Source organism: Lynx rufus, unplaced genomic scaffold, assembly GCF_022079265.1.
Source record: "Lynx rufus isolate CCGP_SWC_20201006 ecotype Redwood Valley unplaced genomic scaffold, mLynRuf1.p SCAF_16, whole genome shotgun sequence".
NCBI classification, from domain to species: Eukaryota; Metazoa; Chordata; class Mammalia; order Carnivora; family Felidae; genus Lynx; species Lynx rufus.
The window spans coordinates 11281091-11302531 of NW_025814830.1; the positions used below are offsets into that span (position 1 = coordinate 11281091).

Genomic DNA, 21441 nt, shown 5'->3' on the forward strand with positions numbered 1-21441 from the left:
CAGGGGGCGGGGGGGGGGCCCTCACCCGGCCAGCCCTGCCCTGGTCCCACCAGCGAGCCTGCCCACCTTCTCCCACTTGGAGTTGATGATCTGCGGGGTGACGGTGGTATAGGGGTTACTGCCCGACAGTTTGATGTGGTTGCTCTCGGCGATCCTCTGGGCCTCCTTGTGGATGGCCAGGATGGCCTCCCGCTCCCTGTCGGCATCTGGCAGTGTCGACTTGAACTGGTCGTGGGCGGAGATCAGGCCCTGGAAGGAGAAGGAGGAGTGAGGGGCAGCCCGGGCCCTTGGAAGTCCCACAAGAAGCGCGGGTGGGAGCGGACCTCGATCTCCTCGATGGTGTGGACAATGAACATGTCCTGCAGGTCCTCCATGGCACTCTCCATCCAGTTGTTGAAGGGGGCTGCCCGCTTGGCATACTCCAGATGCAGCTGGTCAATGGTCTCCAGCTGCTTCTCTGTTTTCTGGTATACGGGGCAGGGAAGGGACAGAGGTGAGCAGGTGGATGGTGGTCGAGGGCCCCAAAGGGTCAGAGAATATTCCCTCAGGGAGCATCAGGGGAAGCTCAAGAGTCCAGGCATTGCCCACAGCCTCCCCCAGTCCTGAGAGTCTCGGGGCACGGGGCTCCACGGGGGACGTCGCCCCTCCTCACCTCCAGGGCTTCCCTGCGGCTGTGGGTCAGAGAGCCAAGGGCGTCCCACTGGTCGCAGATCTTCTGGCACCGGGTGTTGACATTGTGGGAGTCATAGTAGTCCAACTCACTGCGGGGGTGGGGGTGGGGGGGTGGAGGAAAAGCATGGGCGATGACACCCAGCAGGGGGCAGTCAAGGCTGTGCTGGGTCCTGCCCTCCCCCTGGCGCCGGGGGACACGAACATTTAAGGTGATCGGTCTTCAATGACCCCGCTAGCCCATGCCCCTCCCCAGGTAGGAGGAATGTAGGAGGGGGTAACAGAGGGGCAGCAGGGGTGGGGGTGGAGGGCTCACTACACACTAATGCAGAGGCCCCCAAAGTGTGGCCCTCAACGAAGCTTGTATCTAATTGCTTTGTTTGCTTAAAAAAGTCTAGCAGAGCACGCTGGTTAAAGGATGGGTGCCAAATTCCCTCGGTTTGAATCCCGGCTCTTTGATTTTCTACTTGTGTGACCGCGGATGCGTGAATTCCCTATTCTGGATACCTCAGTTTTCCCATCTGTGAAACAGGCGTGGGGATACCGTGGAGATCCAGTTACCTAGTGCACATAAAGTGCTGAGAGCAGTCCCTGGTACCCAGTAGGTAAATGTAGCAACAGCGATGTTAAAGGGGTTTATTCATTTAAAAAAATCTTTTTGGTTATTTATTTTGAGAGAGAGAGAAAGACCTGGGGAGGGACAGAGAGAGAGAAATCCCAAGCAGGCTCTGTACTGTCAGTGCTGCTGAAATCCTAAGCTGAAACCAAGAGTCAGATGCTTAACCAACTGAACCACCCAGGCTCCCCTAAAGGGATTTATTTTATTTTAATGGGCACTAAGAAAAAATGGATAATGAGCCTGCGATGTCATTCTAAGCAACTAGTAACATACCTAAGAAAAACGTGGACTGTCACAATAGTCCTTGGCCCCTCAGCCACCAGCATGGCCTCCTGCCCCTCCCATCAGTCTCTGGGCTCCAGAACCGGATCCTCTTAGTGGGAGCTTCCCAGGGAGTCGGGGTACAGGCAAAACCTTGGGGGCTTGATGAGGGGTGGGCAGCAGGGAACGACTTTGGGAGGAACAGGACATGGGATGGGGCTGGGGACCGTCTGGTGACTCTGATAGGCAGATGGGACACAGGGGCCAGAAGGGGCTAGGAGGGGCAACAAGGCTGTGCTCCACAGAGGGGTAGGCAGCCTGAGCTCTGGTCCTGTCTCAACTACTCCCCAGCAGTGTGACCTTGGGCAAGTCTCTCGGCCTCTCTGTGCCTCAGTTCCCCTTCCATAACATGGGGCTGCTGAAGGATTACACGAGCTGGTGCGTGTAGAGCGCTGAGTGCTCTGAGTTTTTGTTGCTGTTATTAACCAACGCTCAGCCAGGCTGTCTGTCCAGGCTCACCCTGGCCAGCACTTGGCTCTCTGACTCATCTTCGGGGGGAAACAGACAGCACCCCAAACAGTCCAGGGCCACCACGGTCCAGAAAAGCTGTCTCAGTGACCACCTGCTCCCCGGCTCTGGCTCTGGGTAACAGGTCCCACACAGCGTTCTCGGTGCCCACGGACTTACTCCAAGACTGTTTCCCACCAGCTTCTAGGAGCTCGCCTGTCAGTGGTGGAACACGCCCACCTCCTGTGACCCCTATGAGCATCTCGCATGTGACCTCACTCTCCTCGACCTGGGTGTGCCAGGGACAGAGGCTCAACCCTAGAAGAGGCTGCAAGACCCCTAGGGGTGCCCCTAATAGTGACCAATAGAGACTGTGTCTTCCCAGTATGGTGAAGGCCTCACGAGTGAGCAAATGGGGAACCCTCAAAGCAACTGGGCAGTGCTGAGGGCGCGAGTCAGGGAGGAAACAGGCCCTGCCTGGCGAGGGGCTCCACCAGGCACCACTGCTGGCCTCATAGGAGCAAGCAGAACTTTAGGGATGACCGGCAGGGTGGGGGTGTCTGCGGAAAGGGCAGCTCCAGCCAAGCATCCTATTTTTGAGCAGATGGCTATTTTGGGAGCCTTGCCGCCCCTCCAGGGCCTGCAGATTTTCCATGAAGTAATGGCCTCGGCCTCCCGCTCCCTGGGCCGTCCCTGCCGTTGGCCGCTGTGCTGGTGGAATAAGGCTCCATTCACCGGCTCTGGAGGTTCAGTGTACTAATTGTGTGCACAAGTTTATCTGACTGGGGCGGGGAACGGAGGGCAAAGAACCCGGCTGCCTGGAAGCTCGCACAATAAGTGTATTCTGAGCGAGAGAGGAAAGGGGCCGGGCAGAACAATGGGCTCTCTGTGCAGACCAGTCCCCTTAGGGAGGAGCGGGTGGCAACAGCGGGGGCTAGGCCGCCCACCACATCAGGGGGTGGGGGCGGGGGCGGGGGTCCTGGTTGGTGTGGCAGGCAAAAGGTAGAGTCTCAGGGACTACTACAGCCTAAGCAATCAGGAAAGGGCTCAGAGACCTTCTGCCTGAGAATACAGGTCCCACTTTCCTCATCTGGGGTTAAGACAAGGTGGGCATCATCCCTTAAGGCCCTTCCCTGACATCTGAAACGAGACGGTGGGGGTGGAGAGGGCTGGACCTCGGGACGCTGCCCCCACAGTGGGGCAGGGACACGACGGGCCACACATACTTGAGCTCTTGGGCAATTGCTGCGATCTGCTCCACGCGGTCCTGGTGTGCGGCCAGGTCGCTCTCGAAGGCCTCGTGCTTTCGGATGAGGGCTTTGATGTCTGACAGGGTGGCCGTCTCGTAGTCCCGATGCTTCAGCATGGCCTCCTTTCCTGGGGTGGGGCAGACAGCAGGAGGTGTTTGGACAACAGGGCAGTGGGAGTCCAGAGGGTCGTCTGACCACAGGGAAGGAAACGGGGTACGGACCTTACATCCTGCCTCACTGGGGATGGTGCTGTGAAGGCTAGAAACTTCCAGAACCTTTTTCCTTGCCTTTTCAAGGGATCTCTAAGCCCAAGTATATCCTGGACGGAGCTAGGAGACACTGTGGGGCCAGTGGGTCTGAGACAGATATCCCAATCCAACCTGCGTGCTCCGAACTTAGGGCCCTTTATTGGTGGACCAGAACTGGACAGTGTTCCCACGGCTGGCAAGGTGGACCCATCTGTGGAGGGCCGACATCTAGAGAGGCGGCAGGGGTGCAGCCCAGGCCTCAGCAGAGCGAGGGAAGGGCAAGTGTGAGAGTGTCAGAGTTCTCCAGGGGCCCCACCCCTTGTGCCTGCCCCCTGGCACTTAGAGGCCAGGCTCCCTCGGGGTGGGGTCCTATGCCATCCCACGGGCCTTCTGTGTGCAGTGAGGTGGGGCCCATTGTCAGGCCCTTTGAAGGAAGAGAGGAACACTGTTATTAGTCCTGGAGCCTGGCTAATTACATACCCCAGGACAGAAGCTCAAGTAAGCAAGCCCTGCAAGCGCGGTGCGGTGCGGTATCGCAGACGTGGGGGGAGCGGAATGCCAGCCTGGGAAGGTGACTGGGACCCCCGGCTCCTCAAGGTGTTCTGCTTCAGGCAAGCCACCTCGGGGTACCCCTGGAGTGGCAGCTCAGAGACCCCACTCCTCACTCAGCTTGGCACCAGAGCGGCAACGCAGAGCGGAGGGACGGCACGTGGCCTTTCCCCACCTGTCCCCTCATCTGTAAAATGGGGCCGACAGCGGTGTCCAGTCTCAAATCTCAGTGAGGTGACGTTTGGGAAGGGCGGGTGCCGAACCAGCACCATCGCATCTCCTCTACCCCGAGGACAGGGCCTGGCGCTGGGGCAGGAGGCTTAGCCACAAAGGCAAGCTTGCAATTCCCTTCCCCAAACTGCTGTCTCCCAAGGGTGGGAACCACAAATAGTAGGTTACCGCTTCTCTGCCTCAGCAGAGTTTCTGCAACAGAGCTGGCAAGGGGTGCACTGGCGGGGGGGGGGGGGGGATCCGGGAGGAATGGCCTGGGGCCATGGATGCCTTGGATTCAGGCCAAGGGGAAGCCACAGTAGGGACCCAGGGGCTCATTTTTATCTTTTCCCCCAGAGAATCCAAAACCCTCAGCACAGCATCCACCGGCAGGCTGTGGCGGGTGGTGAGGGAGGCACAGAATGATGGTGGCTCAACCCGCTCTCTGGGCCCATCCCTCCGGGGAAAGAAGGCCGCTACCGCTGGATCCCAGGAGTACAGAGGGGCCAGGAGGTCAGTCTGTCCTCCCGTGTTGCACAATCGAGTGGTTCAGGGGACAGAAGCTTCAGGTCTTGGGAACGAGAGTGGGCAAGCCCGCCTGGGGGCTCCAGGCTGACGCGAGGCGGAAGGCCAGATGCCAAAGCGCCTGCGGGGAGGCAGGGGTGCGACAGGGGCGTGTGGAGGCCGCTGAACCAGTTGGGCCCTGGCTAGGGGCTGAGCCAACTTCTCCTTTGAGTGAAGGCCAGTCCCAGTCGTTCCCAGGAAAGGAACTCTGGCGGGCCATCACACCCACACCCCTCGGCCTCAGGAAACCATCTTCCCAGGGCCTCCTGCGGCTCCAGGTGAGGGATTGAAGAGCTGATAACATGGGCCAAGGGAGGTCCACGGGGAAGCCACCTAGCGCCGGTGGGAAGACAATGGAGATGCAGGACACGGATAATGACAGGAGGAGAGAGCTGAGTCCAGCTGGGGAACACGGATGCTGTAAAACCCACTTGTGTGCCCAAGGGCCCCCTGACTAAAGAAATGCCAGGGTCGGCTGGCTCGTCAGTTCCCTGGGCAGGGACCTCGCCCACCTGGGAAGCTGCTGTGCTCAAGGAAGAGGCGAATGAACGAACAAATGAGCGGATGAACCAAATGACAACACCCCCCTCATCGTGGACGCCGCCTCTGCAAGGCAGAAGGAGGCGCCTGCACCCCTGGCCCGAGCTGGCTCTTCATCGCCTCCTCCGCATTCTTTCCCCAGCAGAGGCTGGATTAGGGTATTGCTCTGGTCTGGCAGCTGCTGCTGGAAAACGGAGGCCTGCACTGGTGTGAGGAGGGCATTAGTTGAACTGCAGCCAGGGACACGGGGGACGTAGGCCCAGGTCTACGGATCCCGCAGAGTTGCATGCTCGAAGGCCGGCGGGCGCGGGGTGGGCTCCGAATGGGTGCTTCTAGCGAGATCTCAGCATCTGGCCAGTGCCGGGGCCGCCTGCCCCACAGCTGGGTAGATGGGGGCTGGAGGACCCCCAGAGGCTCAGTGAGGGCCTCGTGGGGGACGGTGGGGGTGGAAGGATGAAACATCACACTGAGCAACACAAGAAGTGTGACATCAGCCAGGAAGAGCGGTGGTGGTAGGGCGCAGTCGGGAGGGAGGCGGCCAGAGTGGGAGGGCATGAGTCCCGGCTCTTGGCTTTCCCAGGCACTGGCCATTTTCCAAAGGCTTTCAGACCTCCGGGATTCGGGATCTCAACCACGGTGCGGGTCCTGACCGAGGGCCGGGGACGCGACGGGATCCCACACCTGGAGCCGGGGAACAGGTGGCTGCGGGGGAGAAGGAGCTCCCAGGGGGGGCGCAGGTGGTCAGCAAGCTCTATCTGCAGCTCAGGCAACAGAACTGAGAGGCGGCTCCCTGGCCTTGCCCTTAAGGACCAAGCTCAGGCACACAGGCCCAACCAGCACGGGCTCTTCAGTGTGAAGTCCACAGTCACAAAGGAGTAGGAGAGGGAAGGTGGGCGGAACATCTGAACACAGGTTTCCAGGGATGGGAGAGCCCACTCCCTTGCCCCGGCACGGCCACCATCCTCGGGGAGGACACGGCAGAGTGGACAGGGATAGGGTCACTTCTCGATGGAGTCGCATAAAATTCGGCCGCATTCCTAGATGACAGCCTCCCATCATCCAGGAAGGGGCCCACCTGGAAGTAATCTCTGAGGCCAGAGGAGGGTGGGCGGCAAGGAGGACCTGGCTCCAAAGTGTCGCTTGCTGCCTGGGGCCGGGTGAACCCAGAAATGGCATTTCTGACAGGCTCGTCCCCAAGCAGCAGGAAAAGGGGGTCTGACAAACAGACCCAACAACACAGGAGGCGCTGTGGGTGCACACGCGTGCGTGTGCCTGAGGGAGCTGGGGGACCGTACCGTCGGTCCAGGCCTCGTGGATGGAGGCCTTCTGCCGGAACTTCTCTGCCAGGTGGTCGAGCCGCTCCAGCCTGCGGATCTCATTCAGCAGCCACTCCTCGTAGCCTTTCTCTGCCTGCTCCAGGTGCTGCCAGCCATTATTGATATCCTACGAGGACACGAGAGGACAGGGCTCACAAAGGGGCCAGGGATGCTGAGGTGAAGGCGGGCAGCAGCAAGGGGCTGGGGTCACCTCTATCCCCTGCTTTGCTGTATCCAGATGCCTAGACGGGCCCCGGCACACGGCAGGTGCGATCCAGTTTTTGCATTAAATGAATAAGTGACAATGAATGAATGCCATGGATGGCGCTACGAGAGCCCGGTGACTGTCCGCTGAATACCATCCCTCTCCTGAAAAGGGGCCTTGAGCACATGGTGGTCTGGAATCAGGGCCAACTGGGGGTCCAAAGTGAAATAATGCCACACAAAATAAGGTGTGGGTTTGGGGGTGGGTTTAAAATTCTAAGGAGTGATGGGGGAGGTGGACCGCGGTGAAGGGTCAAGCGGGCCCCCTACCACACCCCTGCACCCCATAGGCTGTGCCTCTTAGTTAAGAAAGCCAGCGCGGGCCCCGCGATAAGCCTGGGGTGGTATAGAGCCGCCCCTCTGCAGTTCTGCAGGCCACAGGCTGGCCTGGGAGTTGAGCTGTGCCTCCCGGGCCCCGGCCCCGGCCCCCCCCCCCCCCCCCCCCCCCGGGCGCTCACCGAGACCATCCTGCCCTCAGAGGGCATGAAGGCAGGCCGGTTGCTGAGGCGCAGCTTGGTCTGCAGTGTGTTGAAGTTGATCTCCAGCTGGCACTTCTCCTGCACCTTGGGCGGCTTGTGGACGCGCCGGTAGTCCCGGAAGTCCTCCAGCTTCTGCTGCATCTCCTGCATGGTCTTCTGCGGCACGCGGTCCTCCAGCCAGGGGATGGTACGTCGGATCCACTCCAGGAGCTGTGGGCCCGCGACAAGCCTCAGGGTGCCGGGAAGGGCCTCGCCCCGCGCACGGGTGCAAGGGATATGGGTCTTCAGGGGCCCCGTCTCGGGGATCATCCCCACTCCCCAGCCTGGCTTCCCCATGATCCCCACTGGGATCCTACGGCCGGGAAGTACGGGGATGCATGCCCCCAGTGAGCCACCGTGCTGTTCTCTGCTTACTTCCTGTTCATGCCGTTGTTCCCGGTCTTCCTTCTTCTCGGATCTAAGGGGGCCTCAACTCTAGCATCCCTCCCATCACCTCCCACCACATGACCTCACTAGCGCCATTTCAGTGAGCTCAGCATCGTCTGAGAGAGACGTCTCACTGCCTCCTCGTTCGTGGGCCGTAATAGCATCAAGGGAAGAGCCCACCGCATGCCAGGCTTCCTCTAAGGAGGCCAGGGCGCCATGCACGGCCTTTCAATTTGAAAGCAAAATTGAAAAAAAAAAAAAAAAAAAAGTGACGTGTGTTTTGATGAGCCGCTTGTATCTGTCATATAGAGTGAGGTCCGGGTATAAACAAGCAAACAAACCAGGCATTCTAGAAGAGTAAAACCAGCTATTGTCTACCGTAGATACACTTAAAAGAAGTGGTTCCCAAATGCCAAGTTCTGGCAAAAAGAAAAAAGCAAGGAAAAAGCTATCTATGTGTCTTTATATCTTGATGCAAGGAGCCAAATGCCCTTTCTTAGGAAGGGATGGGATCCCAAGATATAACCTTTTAACTTTTTCTTGGTGATAGAAAGGATGGTGGTAACAAATGGTAGCTTTTTCTTTTTAGTTTTTTTTTTTAAGTAATCTGCATACCCAACGTGGAGCTCGAATCACAACCCCAAGATCAAGAGTTGCACACTCCACCAAGTGAGCCAATCAGGCACCTTGGTTAGCTTTTTCTTTTAAAAATATCCTTAACTTGGCAAAACAAAAAGCAGGTCGCTATAGTTTGGCTGTCAAATACTTTTCCAAATATTCCTGATCCATGAAACTTCAAAGTCTGGGAACCACTAGTCTGGAAGAGCAGTCAAACCATGGCTCTCGGGGAGCTTCAGTGTTTTTGTTTTTTTAATATGGAAATTTTCAACACACAGGAGGGAATCCAGAAGACAATTACTAAACACCCACAGTCCCAGCTGACTTTCTGGGTTCAGGCTCTGGAGTGGGACTGCCTGGGTTCAAACCCCGGCTCTCTACTGCACCAGCCGCATGCCTGGTGCCTGAGCCTCTCTGGGTCTGTTTCTCCGCTTGGAGAAGGGGGTAACAGGAGTTCCCTCCTCCCAGGGCGGTTGTGGAGAGCACAGGGCCCGCCACGACAAGCCCCAGTCCTGTCACCGTGTCTGGTGGGGTGTTCAAGAACTCTCCTTGAGTACCTCTGTAAGAACCCAAGCTCAAGACGGAGGGAGCCAGGGAGCAAGGTGACACGCCAGCCTGATCCTTAAGGCCTTGTGAAACTAGCCTGGAAGGTCACATACCGGCTTCATCTAGAAAGTGTCACTGCCATACCTGCTCGCCCCTCTGCAAGCTTCACATGACCTGCGGCCAAGGGTAACGAGAGGCGACCCAATCCTCCTGCTCTAGTGGGGCCACCAGGGGCGGGATGAGTGGCACTTACGTCGCTGGCCAGCCTCTCATAATCTTCCATGAGGTGCTCATTCTCCTGGTTCACGGCCAGCACCTTGCAGATCCGGTTGGCAGCAGTCTCCGCCTGGGGCAGAGGAAGACCACAGTCAGGGCCGCCTGAGGGCTGGTGACCCTCCCTCCTGATGGGCTCATCCCCTGGAAGCTGGCTCATCCACAGCCCACACAGCACTCCCCAAGGAAGGAACGAGAGAAGCACAGCTCCAGCAAGACAGCACCCTGAGCAGCCATGTCCTGAAGGGCTCCGCCGGAGTCCCCATACCCTACTGCTAAGGCACCACCCCCTCCCCGGATAGCTGGGCCCCTCAGCCTGGACCCCGGAGGTGCTGAGGGCCGGAAAGCCCTCCCACTACGGGGAAGTGGATAAACAGGTCCTCAGGGAGGAAGGCTGGGTAAGGCTTGTGTGTCGGAGGGGACCTTAGCTAGGCCTGGCCCTGGAGTCTCGCCCTGGGTGGGAAGGTCCATGGCAGAAAGGCCAAGCACTGGATAGCTGCATGGTGCCCTCCAGAGAAGTCCGTGGTCAGTGCACAGGCAAAGCACACGTGTCCCTTTCCTAATTCCCCCCTCGGAGGTGGGTGTTGATGGCTCATTGGGCAGAAGTCACAATCCTGGGGGCAGAAGGGAGCCACGCTCCAGAGGGCAGGGAGTGGTGGAGACTGACCAGTCTCTGCTCAGAACTACAGGACAACGTCCTCCCTCGTCCTGCTTTTTTTGGGGGGGGGGGAGGGGGAGGGAATGCAAGGAGTGGAGAAGAAGGAGAGCAAGGGGGGAGCCACACGGGGAGAGGAGAGACCAGGTACCTTTCAAGAAGCACAGAAAGGGTCCAAGAGGAGAAGTTGAAACGGCAACAGAACAGGAACAGAAATAGTGAGGAGGGTCTACAGAGTGGCGGGGAAGGAAAACAGAGAGGCTTGGGGATGGCTCCAGACCCGCGAGCGGCAGGCACCGACGCCCAGCCTCTCCCATCCACACACTGCTTCTGGGACCGGCGGGGAGGTGAGTGGGGGCCAGCGGAGATTGGTGTGTGCGCACACGGGCACACACCGTGAGTCACGCCGCAGGACACACAGCAGCAGCCCCAGGCAGTGCTCCTCAGAGATGAGGTGCACAGGGGCCTCGGCCGATGAACATCCAGCCCCGGTGAGTGCAGGAAGCAGAGCTAAGGTCACAGCTTGTGGGGGGAGTCCCAGAGGTCAGTCCCTGACCGCTGGCTCGGAGACACAACGGGCACCCCGTGTTCAGACCCACCGTGCCGGGCAGACCCACGAAGGCAGGAGCTGCTAGTCAGCGGTGCTCTGCGTCACAGATGAATTCCCGGCACCCAGCTCAGGGCTTGGTATGTTTTAGGTACTCAGAGTTGATGAATGAGTGAGTGAACAAAGGAATAAGGAGTAAATGCTTAGTGACTAGAAATAAACTATCAGGAGGGAACAGTCATGCTTGGTGCCAGGCCTGGGGTTCACCTTGTATTTATAAAACAAAACAAATGCCAGAGAGCACTCTTTTAAGAGACAGGATGGAGTCCCCGAGGACAAGAAGCAATAATAAAAGCATCACAAGGCTGTCTTGAGACGTAAACACAGGCCGGAGGAAGCCAGACTCGGCGCTGGAGAAGCCTGGAGGCGGCACGTCCCTTGGTGAATGGGCAGCTCCCAACAGCTTCTCGCGTAAGAGGGGCCCAGCTGCCTCAAAAACGCCCAATGCTCTGGCCTGAGCTTTCCTGCCAGTGTCCACTCCCAAAAATCCCTCAAGGCTGCCCAGCCCCAACCACAGCGGAGCTCGGCTCTGAGCACAGGAGGGCGGTCCGGGCAGAAGGGGGGGATGTGGTGGGCCGAGGCTGGCTTGGGCCTGCAGAGCGGCGAGTCCAGTGGCAAACGTGCTGTCAGTCAGGGTCTGAGTCCTGGAATCTTCCGTGGCTGCTCGCCCCCACCCCCCTCCTCTGTCCTCCAGCAGAACACGCCAAACAGGAGCTGCAGTCACACGGTGGGTAGGTGGTGAGAGGCTATGAGAAGCTGTTTCTGGCCACGGGGCTGGAAGGACCACGGTGGGCACGGGCGGCCCTGCAAGGCTGTTCCAGCCACCCGATGATTTACTGAGCACTTACGGGGCTCAGCGCTGTTTTAACTCACCCCGTGCCTACATGCACTCGTTTCACCCTCCTACAGATGGGGAAACTGAGGAAGCGACCCATCCAAGGTCACACTGCCAAGAGGTGGCAGAGCAGGGTCCACAGGCAATAGCAGGTGCAGCCCCTGCCCTGTGACCTCTCTGAACTTCAGTCTCCTCCCCTTTTAAGTGAAGATACTGGCACCCACGCCCCGGGGGTGTGTGCAGGACCGTCCCAGAACCTGTAGGTGCAGAGTCCTTGGAGGACTGCCAGCACGTAGTAAGTGTTCAAGAAACAAGAGCTAATTTCTCCTCTTCCCTGCCCACTTCTAATCGGTGACACAAAATCAAGTCACTGGGAGGATACTACTGCCCAAGACCAGAGACTAGGAGGCAAGGGGAGGGCACACAGGTGCACAGGCCTCCAAGCAGGCCTCTCTCCCATGGAAGCGGACAGCCACTGCTGGGAACAGACACTTCTGATGCTCCGCTCCTGTCAGCGGGGCCGCCAGGGACAGGGGCCTGGCAAACTGGGTGGGCAGGTACAGGCTGAGAGTCTAACCTGCTCATGCCAAGCCTTTCCTGGGGCATTTGGGAGGGAAGGAGCCCCAGTGAGATGCCAGTGCGGTGGGCAAGCGGCTGGGTGTGGATCACGGAGAGGGCAGGGCAACCGAGTGCCCGCACCGCAGCTCTGCTGGGATTCGACCGCCCAGAGCCGCTGGGACGCCACCACCCTCCTGGCAGGGGGGGAACGTATTCACGGAGAGAATATCAGTGCCGTGTCCGCACTGGACTGCCGGCTTAATGGTGGAACCAGAGGCCCACAGTCACGAGAACCCGACCCAGATCAGTCCCCATGCTGGGGCTCCAACCACAAGTGGGTGGTGGGGACATGCGGGGGACAGTGAGGGCAAGTCTGCAGGCACAGCAGCGAGGGGTGCTCCCGCCCCAGCTCACCTTTTGAGCCCCCGAGAAAGCGTGGTAGAAGCAGGACACGTAAGTCATGATGGCTTTCTCATCTGGCCTCAGAGTGCCTACAATATCTGCGCAGAGAGAGAGAGAAAGAGAGAGAGAGAGGCAGGAGAGAGTGAAAGATGCAGGGAGGGCGGCCGGGGCCGGACCCTAGGCTCATGCGGGAGGAATAGCGCTTGCTCTGGACTGGAAGCCAAACCCCGGCTCCGGCTGTGTGGACACGTATCGCTGAGGTTTTGTAGAGGGAAAGAGGGAAGTCTGAACAGGTGGAGTCCTTTTCTAACCAGACCTGGGTTTGTGACACTAGCTACTGGCAAAGGAAGGGGCGTCTGGGTAGCTCAATCGGTTAAGCATCCGACTCTTGATTTCGGCTCAGGTCATGATCTTATGGTTCGTGAGTTCGAGCCCCGCCTTGGGCTCTGCACACTGACAGCGCAGAGCCTGCTTGGGACTCTCCCTCTCCCTCTCTGCCGCTCCCCCATTTGCTTGTTCTCTTTCTCTCTAGTAAAGAAATGAATTTAAAAAAAAAAAAGAAAAAAAGGAAGACTGGTTTAGGGCTAGAAGGGTCAAAAGCTAACTGATCTTTCTGGAAACATCAGTAAGATCACGTCTTACATTAACTACCTACTACCCCAGAACAGGCCACCAAACGGTCTCCTAGGGCCCTTAGAATGGAACTCCGGATCTCAGACTATGGTGATTCTACACACCATGGCACTGTTATTATCTCCAACCTCATTTTTTCCCCTCTCCACTCTTCCCTGAATAAGCCAAGCTCATTTCTGCCTCAGGGCCTTTGCACTTGCTCTACCCTCTGCTTGGAATGCTTTTCCTGCTAATCTTCATCCAGCAGCACCTGCTCATCACTCCAAGTGGCTGCCCACGTCACCCAGTAGAAGCCTCCTGTCAGGGCCCCCAGATGAAGCAGCCCCACAGACATCTCTATCCCACCATCCCGCCCTACGTGCTCTACTGTGCTTATCACCATGTGAAATGGCTTTTTATCTGTGGACATGTCTGTTGTCGGTCATGCCCACTGGAATGTAAGCTCCATGAGAGCAGGGATCCTGCCTCAGTCACTACTGTATCCTCAGTGCCTGGAATAGCCTGGCGCAGGTCAGGCACTCAATAGATACTGTGAGCAAAGACTAAACGGGCAGTGACGCCTGGAGTCGGGGGGGATGGCTTCCAGTCGGAGAGAGGCCACTGCCGTCTGCAAGAGAAATGAGGTGAGCGTGGGAGGCGAGAGGCAGCGGCGGCATTGGGCAGTGGCGGCGAGGTGGGCCTGCCTGGCCCTGCCCGGTACCTTCTGCGCTCCCGAAAAGGCATGGTAGAAGCTGGACACATAGGTCATTATGGCCTTCTCGTCGGGCCGGGCCGTGTTCACGATGTCTGTAAGTGAACGACAAGGGTTAAACTGCCCAAGTAGGGGCGGGCGGGGGGCGGGGGAGAGGTGGTCACTCACTGGGATCCAAAGTCTCCTAAGGCCACAGGCATCCCAGGAGAAGGACCCTCAGAATGGATTCAGTGACCCCCAGTGACTCCAGGAGACTTGTCCATACCCTCAGCCCTTCCATTCCCTGTGGTCTCTAGAAAGGCCAAGGCTGTGGGAACTGGATTAAAATGAGGCCACTTCCTCTCTTTGAGAATGGCCTCAAGGGGCTGCTGGACAGTCAACCCCCGGGGCCACCAGAGGCCAGAGACATGGGTCCTGGCTGGGGGTGGTGCACGGCTGGGAAACGGAGCAAAGCCGGAAAGGAAAAACAAACACTCCGCTTTGATGGACTCCAGACTCCACGCCGGGGGCAAGCAGGGAAGACAGTGGCCTTGGATGTCTGCAGGAGCCAGCCCCTCCCTGGCCACCTGGCTTGCCCATCCCACGAGAGGGGCAGGACTCCGACAGGGCTCCAGCAGGACACGCGGGTCCTGTTCTGAGACGTGGCCCCCACAACCAGTCATCTTCGGCTGCTCCTTCCCCTGCTTCCCCATCCCTGAGCCTGACTGGTCTGCTCAGACTGCTCCCTCTCTGGCTCCCAGGCAGCACCGCTGTCCCCGGTTCACCCAGATTCATCCAGCCCTTCTCACTGGCACCGCCAGCTCCTTGAAGTTACCGCAACACATGCCCGCAGAGCAGGGTGGGGACTGAACAAAAGGGATGTACTTACCCTCTGCATCCAACATCTTGGGGATGTCTAGATATTTCTCGGCCACTTCAAAGGCATTGTTCAGGTTGGTGACAGGGTCATCCTGGGAGGAGGGAGGTGAAGGAGGGAGGAAGGACTTTGTCAGGGGCAGGGTGCAGAAGCACAGAACGAGGCAGGCCTGGAAGGGAGGCATCCTGGAAAGGGGCAGGACTAGAAAGGCTTCTTTAGGCACTTCTCGGCCCCCTGTGCTGCTATGGGGATTGGGGAGGAGAGCACCCACATACAGTCAATCCTCAAAGGAATGCATCTGGGAATCTTTGTGGGAAAAAGCGTGGACATTTCCCCCAGAGAAAATGCAGGTGTGCTCTTTTCTCACAACTTCCAGCCCTCCGGCCCCCAGATTGAGACCTTTGTCCTGAAACCCAGAAAGTGTGGTCCAGACCTGAGAGAACACTGGGGGGGCGACAGGTCAGGGGTAAGCCGAGAGCTCCCATGGTCCAGCCTTCACACGGTCTCCCCACTGTTCCTAGGATTAAAGACCCTCGCTCATGTGCCTTAGTTGATGTTCAGCTAGAGCCCAATTCGATTCCTCAGAGGGGCTTGAACAGGTCAAGTGCAGGCTCTGCTTCCCCCACTGGGAATGCCCTCCCCTTGGCTCTAGGCTGCCTCCTCCTCCAGAGGCCCTTCCTGGACCATGCCAGCTCACCATGGCCTCCTTCCTCTGCAGTACCTCTCTGGCCCTACCCACTTCCCACCCTCATTCAGCCTGAGCACATGTGCATGGCCTCATGGGGCTGGTTTGCTCTGGACACACTATCCCACCTTCTCCACTGGCTGGGAGCTCCTGGAGGGCAGGACCTTGGTCTTACAGGCTCACAAGCTTTATAAAGGCAAATGAGAATGGGAACCTGCATGGGAAACACCTGCTGGTAGTGATGGCTTGGAATTCTTCAGCCCTTTTCTCCACTAGGCAGAGAGGAAATGCTTCTAGAGTCTAAAAGGTTAAGGAAGGGGACCCAGAAGGCACGGCCGGCCAGGCCCCAAAATAACCGTGGGCAGTCGCAATGCCCATAAGGGGAGAAGGGGATAGTCCCCAAGGGCAGCAAGGGAGGTAAGAATCAGCCACCAAGCCTGGGGTCTGGTGACAGCTGGCACAAGGCTCTCCTAGCCTGCCCATGTGAGCACAGAATCCACCTTCGGATGCCAGCAATAGACGGGCGTGGAAGAGGTGACCCAGAGTCAGGGTCAGACTCTGTGGATCTCTGGGTCACTGAGGGATGTGCAAGAGGCAAACCTTTCTCAGCTTGTCATACTCGATCAGCTCGGGTCTGTGTCGGTGGATCAGTGCATTGAAGGCAAGGCCATCCTTCCAGCTGGGGATGGAAAGGCAGAGGTTAAAAGGAGGGCCCTCTCCCCATGACGTAAGTGTTGATAGCCTGGGGCACCCATAGGAACAATTAATTCCCATTTACTGAGGTAGTGCGTGCGCCGGGCACTGCAAGGAGACCGTCTGGCAGAGTGGCCGTGAGCATGACTGCTAGAGCCAGCTGGTCTGGGGTGAGATCCCACCTCTGGCACTTACCGTCAGTGTGACCTTGGGCAAGTCCCATAATCTCCTACTCCCTCAGTTTCCATGTCTGTAAGGCGGGGTAGTAAGAGTAGCTACACTTCGCTGGGTTGTTATGAGGACTGAATGAGTGAATACACGTAAACGCTTAGCCCGGCGCCTGACCCGTGGCTAGTACTTTATGAGTGAGTGCTGGCCTCTGGGATGGCCATGACCTGCTGAGCCCTGTACGTGCAAGACCCCGCCGAATGGGATGGGCCTACAGTGGAGGGCAACAGCCCACCGTGGGAGACCAGTGCGTGCGCCCCAACCCATGGGACAGAACCAGGGAAAGGGAAAGAGGGCCAAATGGGAGGATGGGACTCCATCCTGGGGCGAGATGAGGGAAGGCGGTGGGCTGGAGTGCTCTGGCCGGGCACTCACCTGATGTGGAAGTTCTGCACGTTGACGTTCTTGTATGGGGCCGTCTTCCTCTGGCACCAGAGAAGCAGCCCTTCCTTGGCGGAGGTCTCTGCAGAACACACAAGGACGGTGAGCGCGGGTTCAAAACCCCATCCCCACAACCCGGCCCCGTCGAACGAGACTTTCAGCCCAGGCACAGGAGTCAGACGGAAGAGCAGCAGGGCCAGCAGGAAGAGGCCCTCCTGTTCCAGACACCCGGCAGACCTCTGCTGATCCCAACCACTGGCCTGCACACCGAGCCCTGAGAAGTCACTTGCCCGGGGTCACCCCAGGAAGTGGTAGTGACAGGACAGGCCAGGGCCGGACACCGCGCCACGTCTCTGCCCACAAAGCCTGTCCCTTTACCCTCCAGAACACACTGCCAAACAAGCCCCTGATGCTGGCCTTGGACTCTTCTGAACGGTGAAGAACCAGCCAAGGGGCCTGAGCGCCGGGCCTTGCACACCCGGGGTCTCCCAGATGTGGCGGCGGCTTCAGGGAAGTGGTGAGGGAGGGGCCCAGGGCATCTGTCTGCTCCCCGTGGGCGGCTCCGGGAGCGCGGAGTGCAGGGTCACCGCTGCGGCCTTTGCGGGAACCCGCTCCCCAAGCTGGCCGGGATGACTGTGCTCACACCATAGCACACACACGTGCTTGGAGGGACTGGCCCCAGGTTTACGGAGGCAAAGGTCTGAGGGTGGGGGTGTCAAATGGAAACATGTAGGCGCTAACGCGAAAAAACCAGGCCAGGCCTGACTCTGCCACTGGTCTGCTCTGCGACTCAGATTCCTTGACTGGAAAATGGGGACATTCATGCCCACTCGACAAGGGTCGTGTGAGGGTCCGCTGAGACGGAGACCATGGGAGCCAGAGGGCTCTGGGTGGATGCCAGAGCTGGGCGGCTGGCTGGGGACCCTTCACCCGCAGCCCGGGCCAGATCTCACTAACCACTCTTGCACAGGCCCAGGCCCCGCGAGTGATGCCGGGAAACATGGAAGAGCCTTAAGCATGAAGACAAAACCCCCAAATCACCATCTAACGCACCCCAACCTGGACAGGACCAGGACAGGGAGAAGAGGCTGTTCTTTGCCAGGCCTTAGGCTCTCACCTTCCACAGAGATGTCCTGGATGGCGAACCTGAGGATGATGGTCCAGATCATTCCCAGGGTCATCTTTGCGTTGCCGTCCACAATCTCTGCATGCACGGAAGGGGGCAGAGGGTGAGAAGGTTGCTGAAACCAGAGGGGACTCCTTCTGGCTCTATGTAGAGATTGGCTCCGATGGTCCAACGGGAGACGTCCAGGCTTGTCCGCCACCCTCCCTGGGAGACGCTACACGGACACTGGGAAGCACCGTCCCCCAAGCCTTCTGCTGCTCAGCACCTGCGGGCCCCCGTGCACATGCTGTCCGCCACGCAGGCCTGTTCTCACCCGGCCAGCCCGTCGTCTCACCCAGCTCAAAAGAGCGCTCCTCCCTGACACGTGTCCCTGGCGCTGGGCCCACACTCCCAGCCCTCTGTGTGCACCTCCCTCGTGCCGTCAAGGGTGCGTCTCCCCATGGCGGGTGCGTGCCACACTACTGTTGAGAATCTGCCCACTTCCTTCCAACCTCACTGCTGCCACCGTTGTCCAGGCCACTGTGGTCTCCCCCCGAGAGCTCGACACACCACCTCCCCCTCCGTGCCCCGTGCAGTCCACCTCCACACAACAGCCAGGGTGCCCACTTTAAAAGGTGCATCAGATTTGTGCCACTCACCTGTCCGAAGCCCGACTACATCTAAAATGAAGCCCATGTTCTCAAATCCCACTTACAAATCCTGCCCTGGGTGACCCTGCCCCTTGATGCCCGGCACACCCCGGCCGTGTCCTTTCGGCAAGCCAGGCTTTCTTGCTAGAAGGACCTCACGCCTTTTGTCCACCCACGAAGTGCACCCCTTGACCCTTTCCTCGGGTGGCTGTCCTTCCCATCCCCTAAGCCTCTGCTGTCACCTCTCCGAAATAACCCCCACCAACCACCAATCTGAAGGTGCCCGCCCAGTGTCCCTCTCTCGCCGGCACCCTGCTCCGCCCCTCACATGCTAACCATCATTTGTAACCACGTATGTGCTGGTTTACTTGTTCACTGCCTGCCTTTGAGATCGCCCCTCAGTACCTGGCCTCGGCCCTTGTGAAAGACAGGATGCTGCAGGACAGGGAGAGTGGCCCCCAGGCCCGGCCGGGAAGGTACATGCTTTCTTCACTAACCAAACAACTACTCTCAAACTTCTGGGAGTTGCCTCAAAGGTCTGTACCACATGGTCTTCAGCTTCAGTAGCTTACAGAAAAATCATCTTGGTGACACTCAGGGCGCCATGTGTCTACTGCTGGGTAAGAGAAGTGCAAGTGGCCTCATCCCTGAGTCTGCCAGCCAGATGTGCCTCTGCAGCCCTCTAAATGCCTTCCGCCCCCCAACGTCTCAGCACGGCAGGTGCAGGAAGAGAGACCTTGCTCACAGACCCTCGAGAACAGAAAACTCCAGGGTGGGCTTGATTTGGAAAGGAGGTAGAGTGATCACCCAGGGGACAGGGCCAGGCCTTCCCCAAGGACACACTCGAGTGGAAAGGGTGGGGCCCATCAGCCACAATGGAGGAGAACCTCCCTCCGCCCCCTAGAAGCCACAGGTTGATGGCAGAGGGTGGTTTTCATCTTGAGAGTGTCAGGATAAGAAAATAAGCACAGTCCACTGCCCAGAGGCAGGGGAAGGACGGAAGGACACAATGTCTGCCGGGCCCTTTCCCAGGGCTAAGAACCCCATACAGGGAAACCAGGCAGAGTCTCTCCAGCCTGGGGCAAGGGCAGATATCCAGTCAGGAAACCTATGCTGCGTTCCTCCTAAGCGCCAGGCACTCCACAGCAGGGGAATGCACGCAGTCTGGACAGGCGGCTGGAGCTCCCACACCCAGCCGGCTGCACAAGGAAGCTGATCATGGAGGGCTCAGAGAGCTCCCATGAGGAGGAAGACGGATTCTCTCATGACACATGCACCAGATGCTTCCCAGACCTATAGCTGTGCCCCTACAAGACAGTCATGTTTTGGCTACGGCCCAGACCATGTGGAGGGTAGGGCAATGGGAGGCAGGGCAGGGGCTGGGGCTCTCAGGTATTCTGAAGCCCTCGGGGCACCTCTAGTAGCTGCTTTCCAGCTTTCTCCCGGGGCCCAGCGGTCACAGGGACTGGGAGTGAACCAATCTGGGCATGAACGCAGAACATTTTTAGACGGAGTTTTTCTCCAAATGAAAACTGATGCATGCCACCGGGTCTCTCCTCTAACCCCTTCTGTATTTACAAGCTAGCATTTGAGCAAAATAAGTGCAGCTGTGAGAAGCAGAAGGCTGGAGTGGAGCCAGGAGGAAAGATCCATGCAAGGACAGAAAATCTGAAGGCCGACTGATTTTGGGGGTTTTGCTTTTTTTTAAACAAACACCAACCACCTCAACTGTGGCATGTGACGCTTGGCACCCCTCCCCGAGAGGTCCCAGCCGGGGCAGAGCCCTGGAACTCAGTACGCACACTCTGGCCTCAAGTCTTGGCCAACCTCTCAGAGCCCTGTCATTAACAGCAATTAGTTTTCTTTGTTTTTCTAGAAGCTGGGACAACATGGATGTCAGGGTGTAGGAAATCCTGCTCTAATGAGCTGAACTGTGAGTGCAAGCTGACAGGGAGCTTCTGGGCTCCATCAGGCCTCGCCTTGTCTCCAAAAGCGCCTGTGAGCTCGAGACGAGCTGGCTGCTGGAGGGCAGCGTGTTGTTGCTCTAGTGGAAAGGTCTAGAACGAAGAATTGCAGTATTGGGTGTCCCCATGGGGCACAGAGGGTCCTGGGTATCCAGTCAGGGGCCAAACTCCCTCAGGTCCTGCAGCCAGAAAAGTGGTTACTGACCTTTGGACCTGCACTCCCCACCCCAGAGCCCTGACACCGGGCCTCGAAAGTCCTTCTCCCCTGAGATCTCCAGATACCAGGCAGGGCCAAAGGGCAAAGGTGCTCCAGGCACAGGGACGCCAGGTGATGTGACTGTGTTTCTGAGGCCCAGCACAAGGGCCAATGAGGGTGTCCAGGGTCCAGGACAAAGCCATCCCTGCCCTGTAGAAGAGGCCTGCCCTACATAACTGGGGGCACTGGATTCCCGAGTGTTAGATTATTCTGTGGGTGGAAGGGAGGAGGAGCTTGGGGACCCAATGATCACATCGAGGGCAGTCACTGTGGTCACTGCTGGGGTATATACTGGGGCTTTACACCCCACCAAGTGCTCTCTCTGCCATCCACACAACTCCTGCTTGGAGTACAGAGGTTGAGGCTCTGAGCCTACAAGTCAGGGACCGAGCTGTCCCATCCCCGCTCACCTTCTGCTCCGATGGAGACCAGCTTGACTCCTTTGCTGGCGATGAAGTCCAGGGCTTTGTTCACATTGTTGATTTTGTGCACTCTCATCTTGCCCCGCTCTGGCTTAGGTAACCGCTCACCTGAGAGCCACGCCCCGAGAAAGAGGGGGAGAAAGGGAAACTTTCATGTCCCTACTGCCCTCCAGAACTGGCCGCCATGGCACTCTGGCCCGCCCTCCCCCCACAGGCCAGCGCCTGGATGCGCTGCAGTGCAGTCGTTCAAAGCCTCAGTTTCTTCCCAGCAGCTTAGGGACAGCTGGGGTGGGCCGAGTCCCCGGGACGTGGGACAGGGCACCTGTCCCAGGTGTGGCGTGTGCTGCGTTGCACAGGAGACTCACCCGAAATGACCTCCAGAAGGAGCATGAGCTTGAGCCCGTCTCGAAAGTCCTCGTCGATGTTCTCGATCTGTGTGCCAGCCTTCCTCAGGTGGGAGTTGCACCAGGCTGTGAACGTC

At 58.4% G+C, this 21441-nt stretch overlaps 1 protein-coding gene across 1 annotated transcript in view; it reads right to left on the reverse strand.

Annotated features, from left to right (window-relative positions):
• Nucleotides 1–21441, reverse strand: part of ACTN4 (actinin alpha 4) — a 71071-nt gene that overhangs the window by 5553 nt on the left and 44077 nt on the right. Inside the window, exons 2-15 of the mRNA XM_047078108.1 lie at nt 21326–21440; nt 20949–21068; nt 17681–17767; nt 16558–16645; nt 15862–15940; nt 14589–14670; nt 13730–13815; nt 9320–9412; nt 7456–7686; nt 6713–6860; nt 3283–3433; nt 653–761; nt 324–464; nt 67–249 (exon numbers count right to left, since the gene is read on the reverse strand). Of these exons, the coding sequence (XP_046934064.1) occupies nt 67–249; nt 324–464; nt 653–761; nt 3283–3433; nt 6713–6860; nt 7456–7686; nt 9320–9412; nt 13730–13815; nt 14589–14670; nt 15862–15940; nt 16558–16645; nt 17681–17767; nt 20949–21068; nt 21326–21440 (1713 nt within the window). The remainder of the gene's footprint in view (nt 1–66; nt 250–323; nt 465–652; nt 762–3282; nt 3434–6712; nt 6861–7455; nt 7687–9319; nt 9413–13729; nt 13816–14588; nt 14671–15861; nt 15941–16557; nt 16646–17680; nt 17768–20948; nt 21069–21325; nt 21441) is intronic.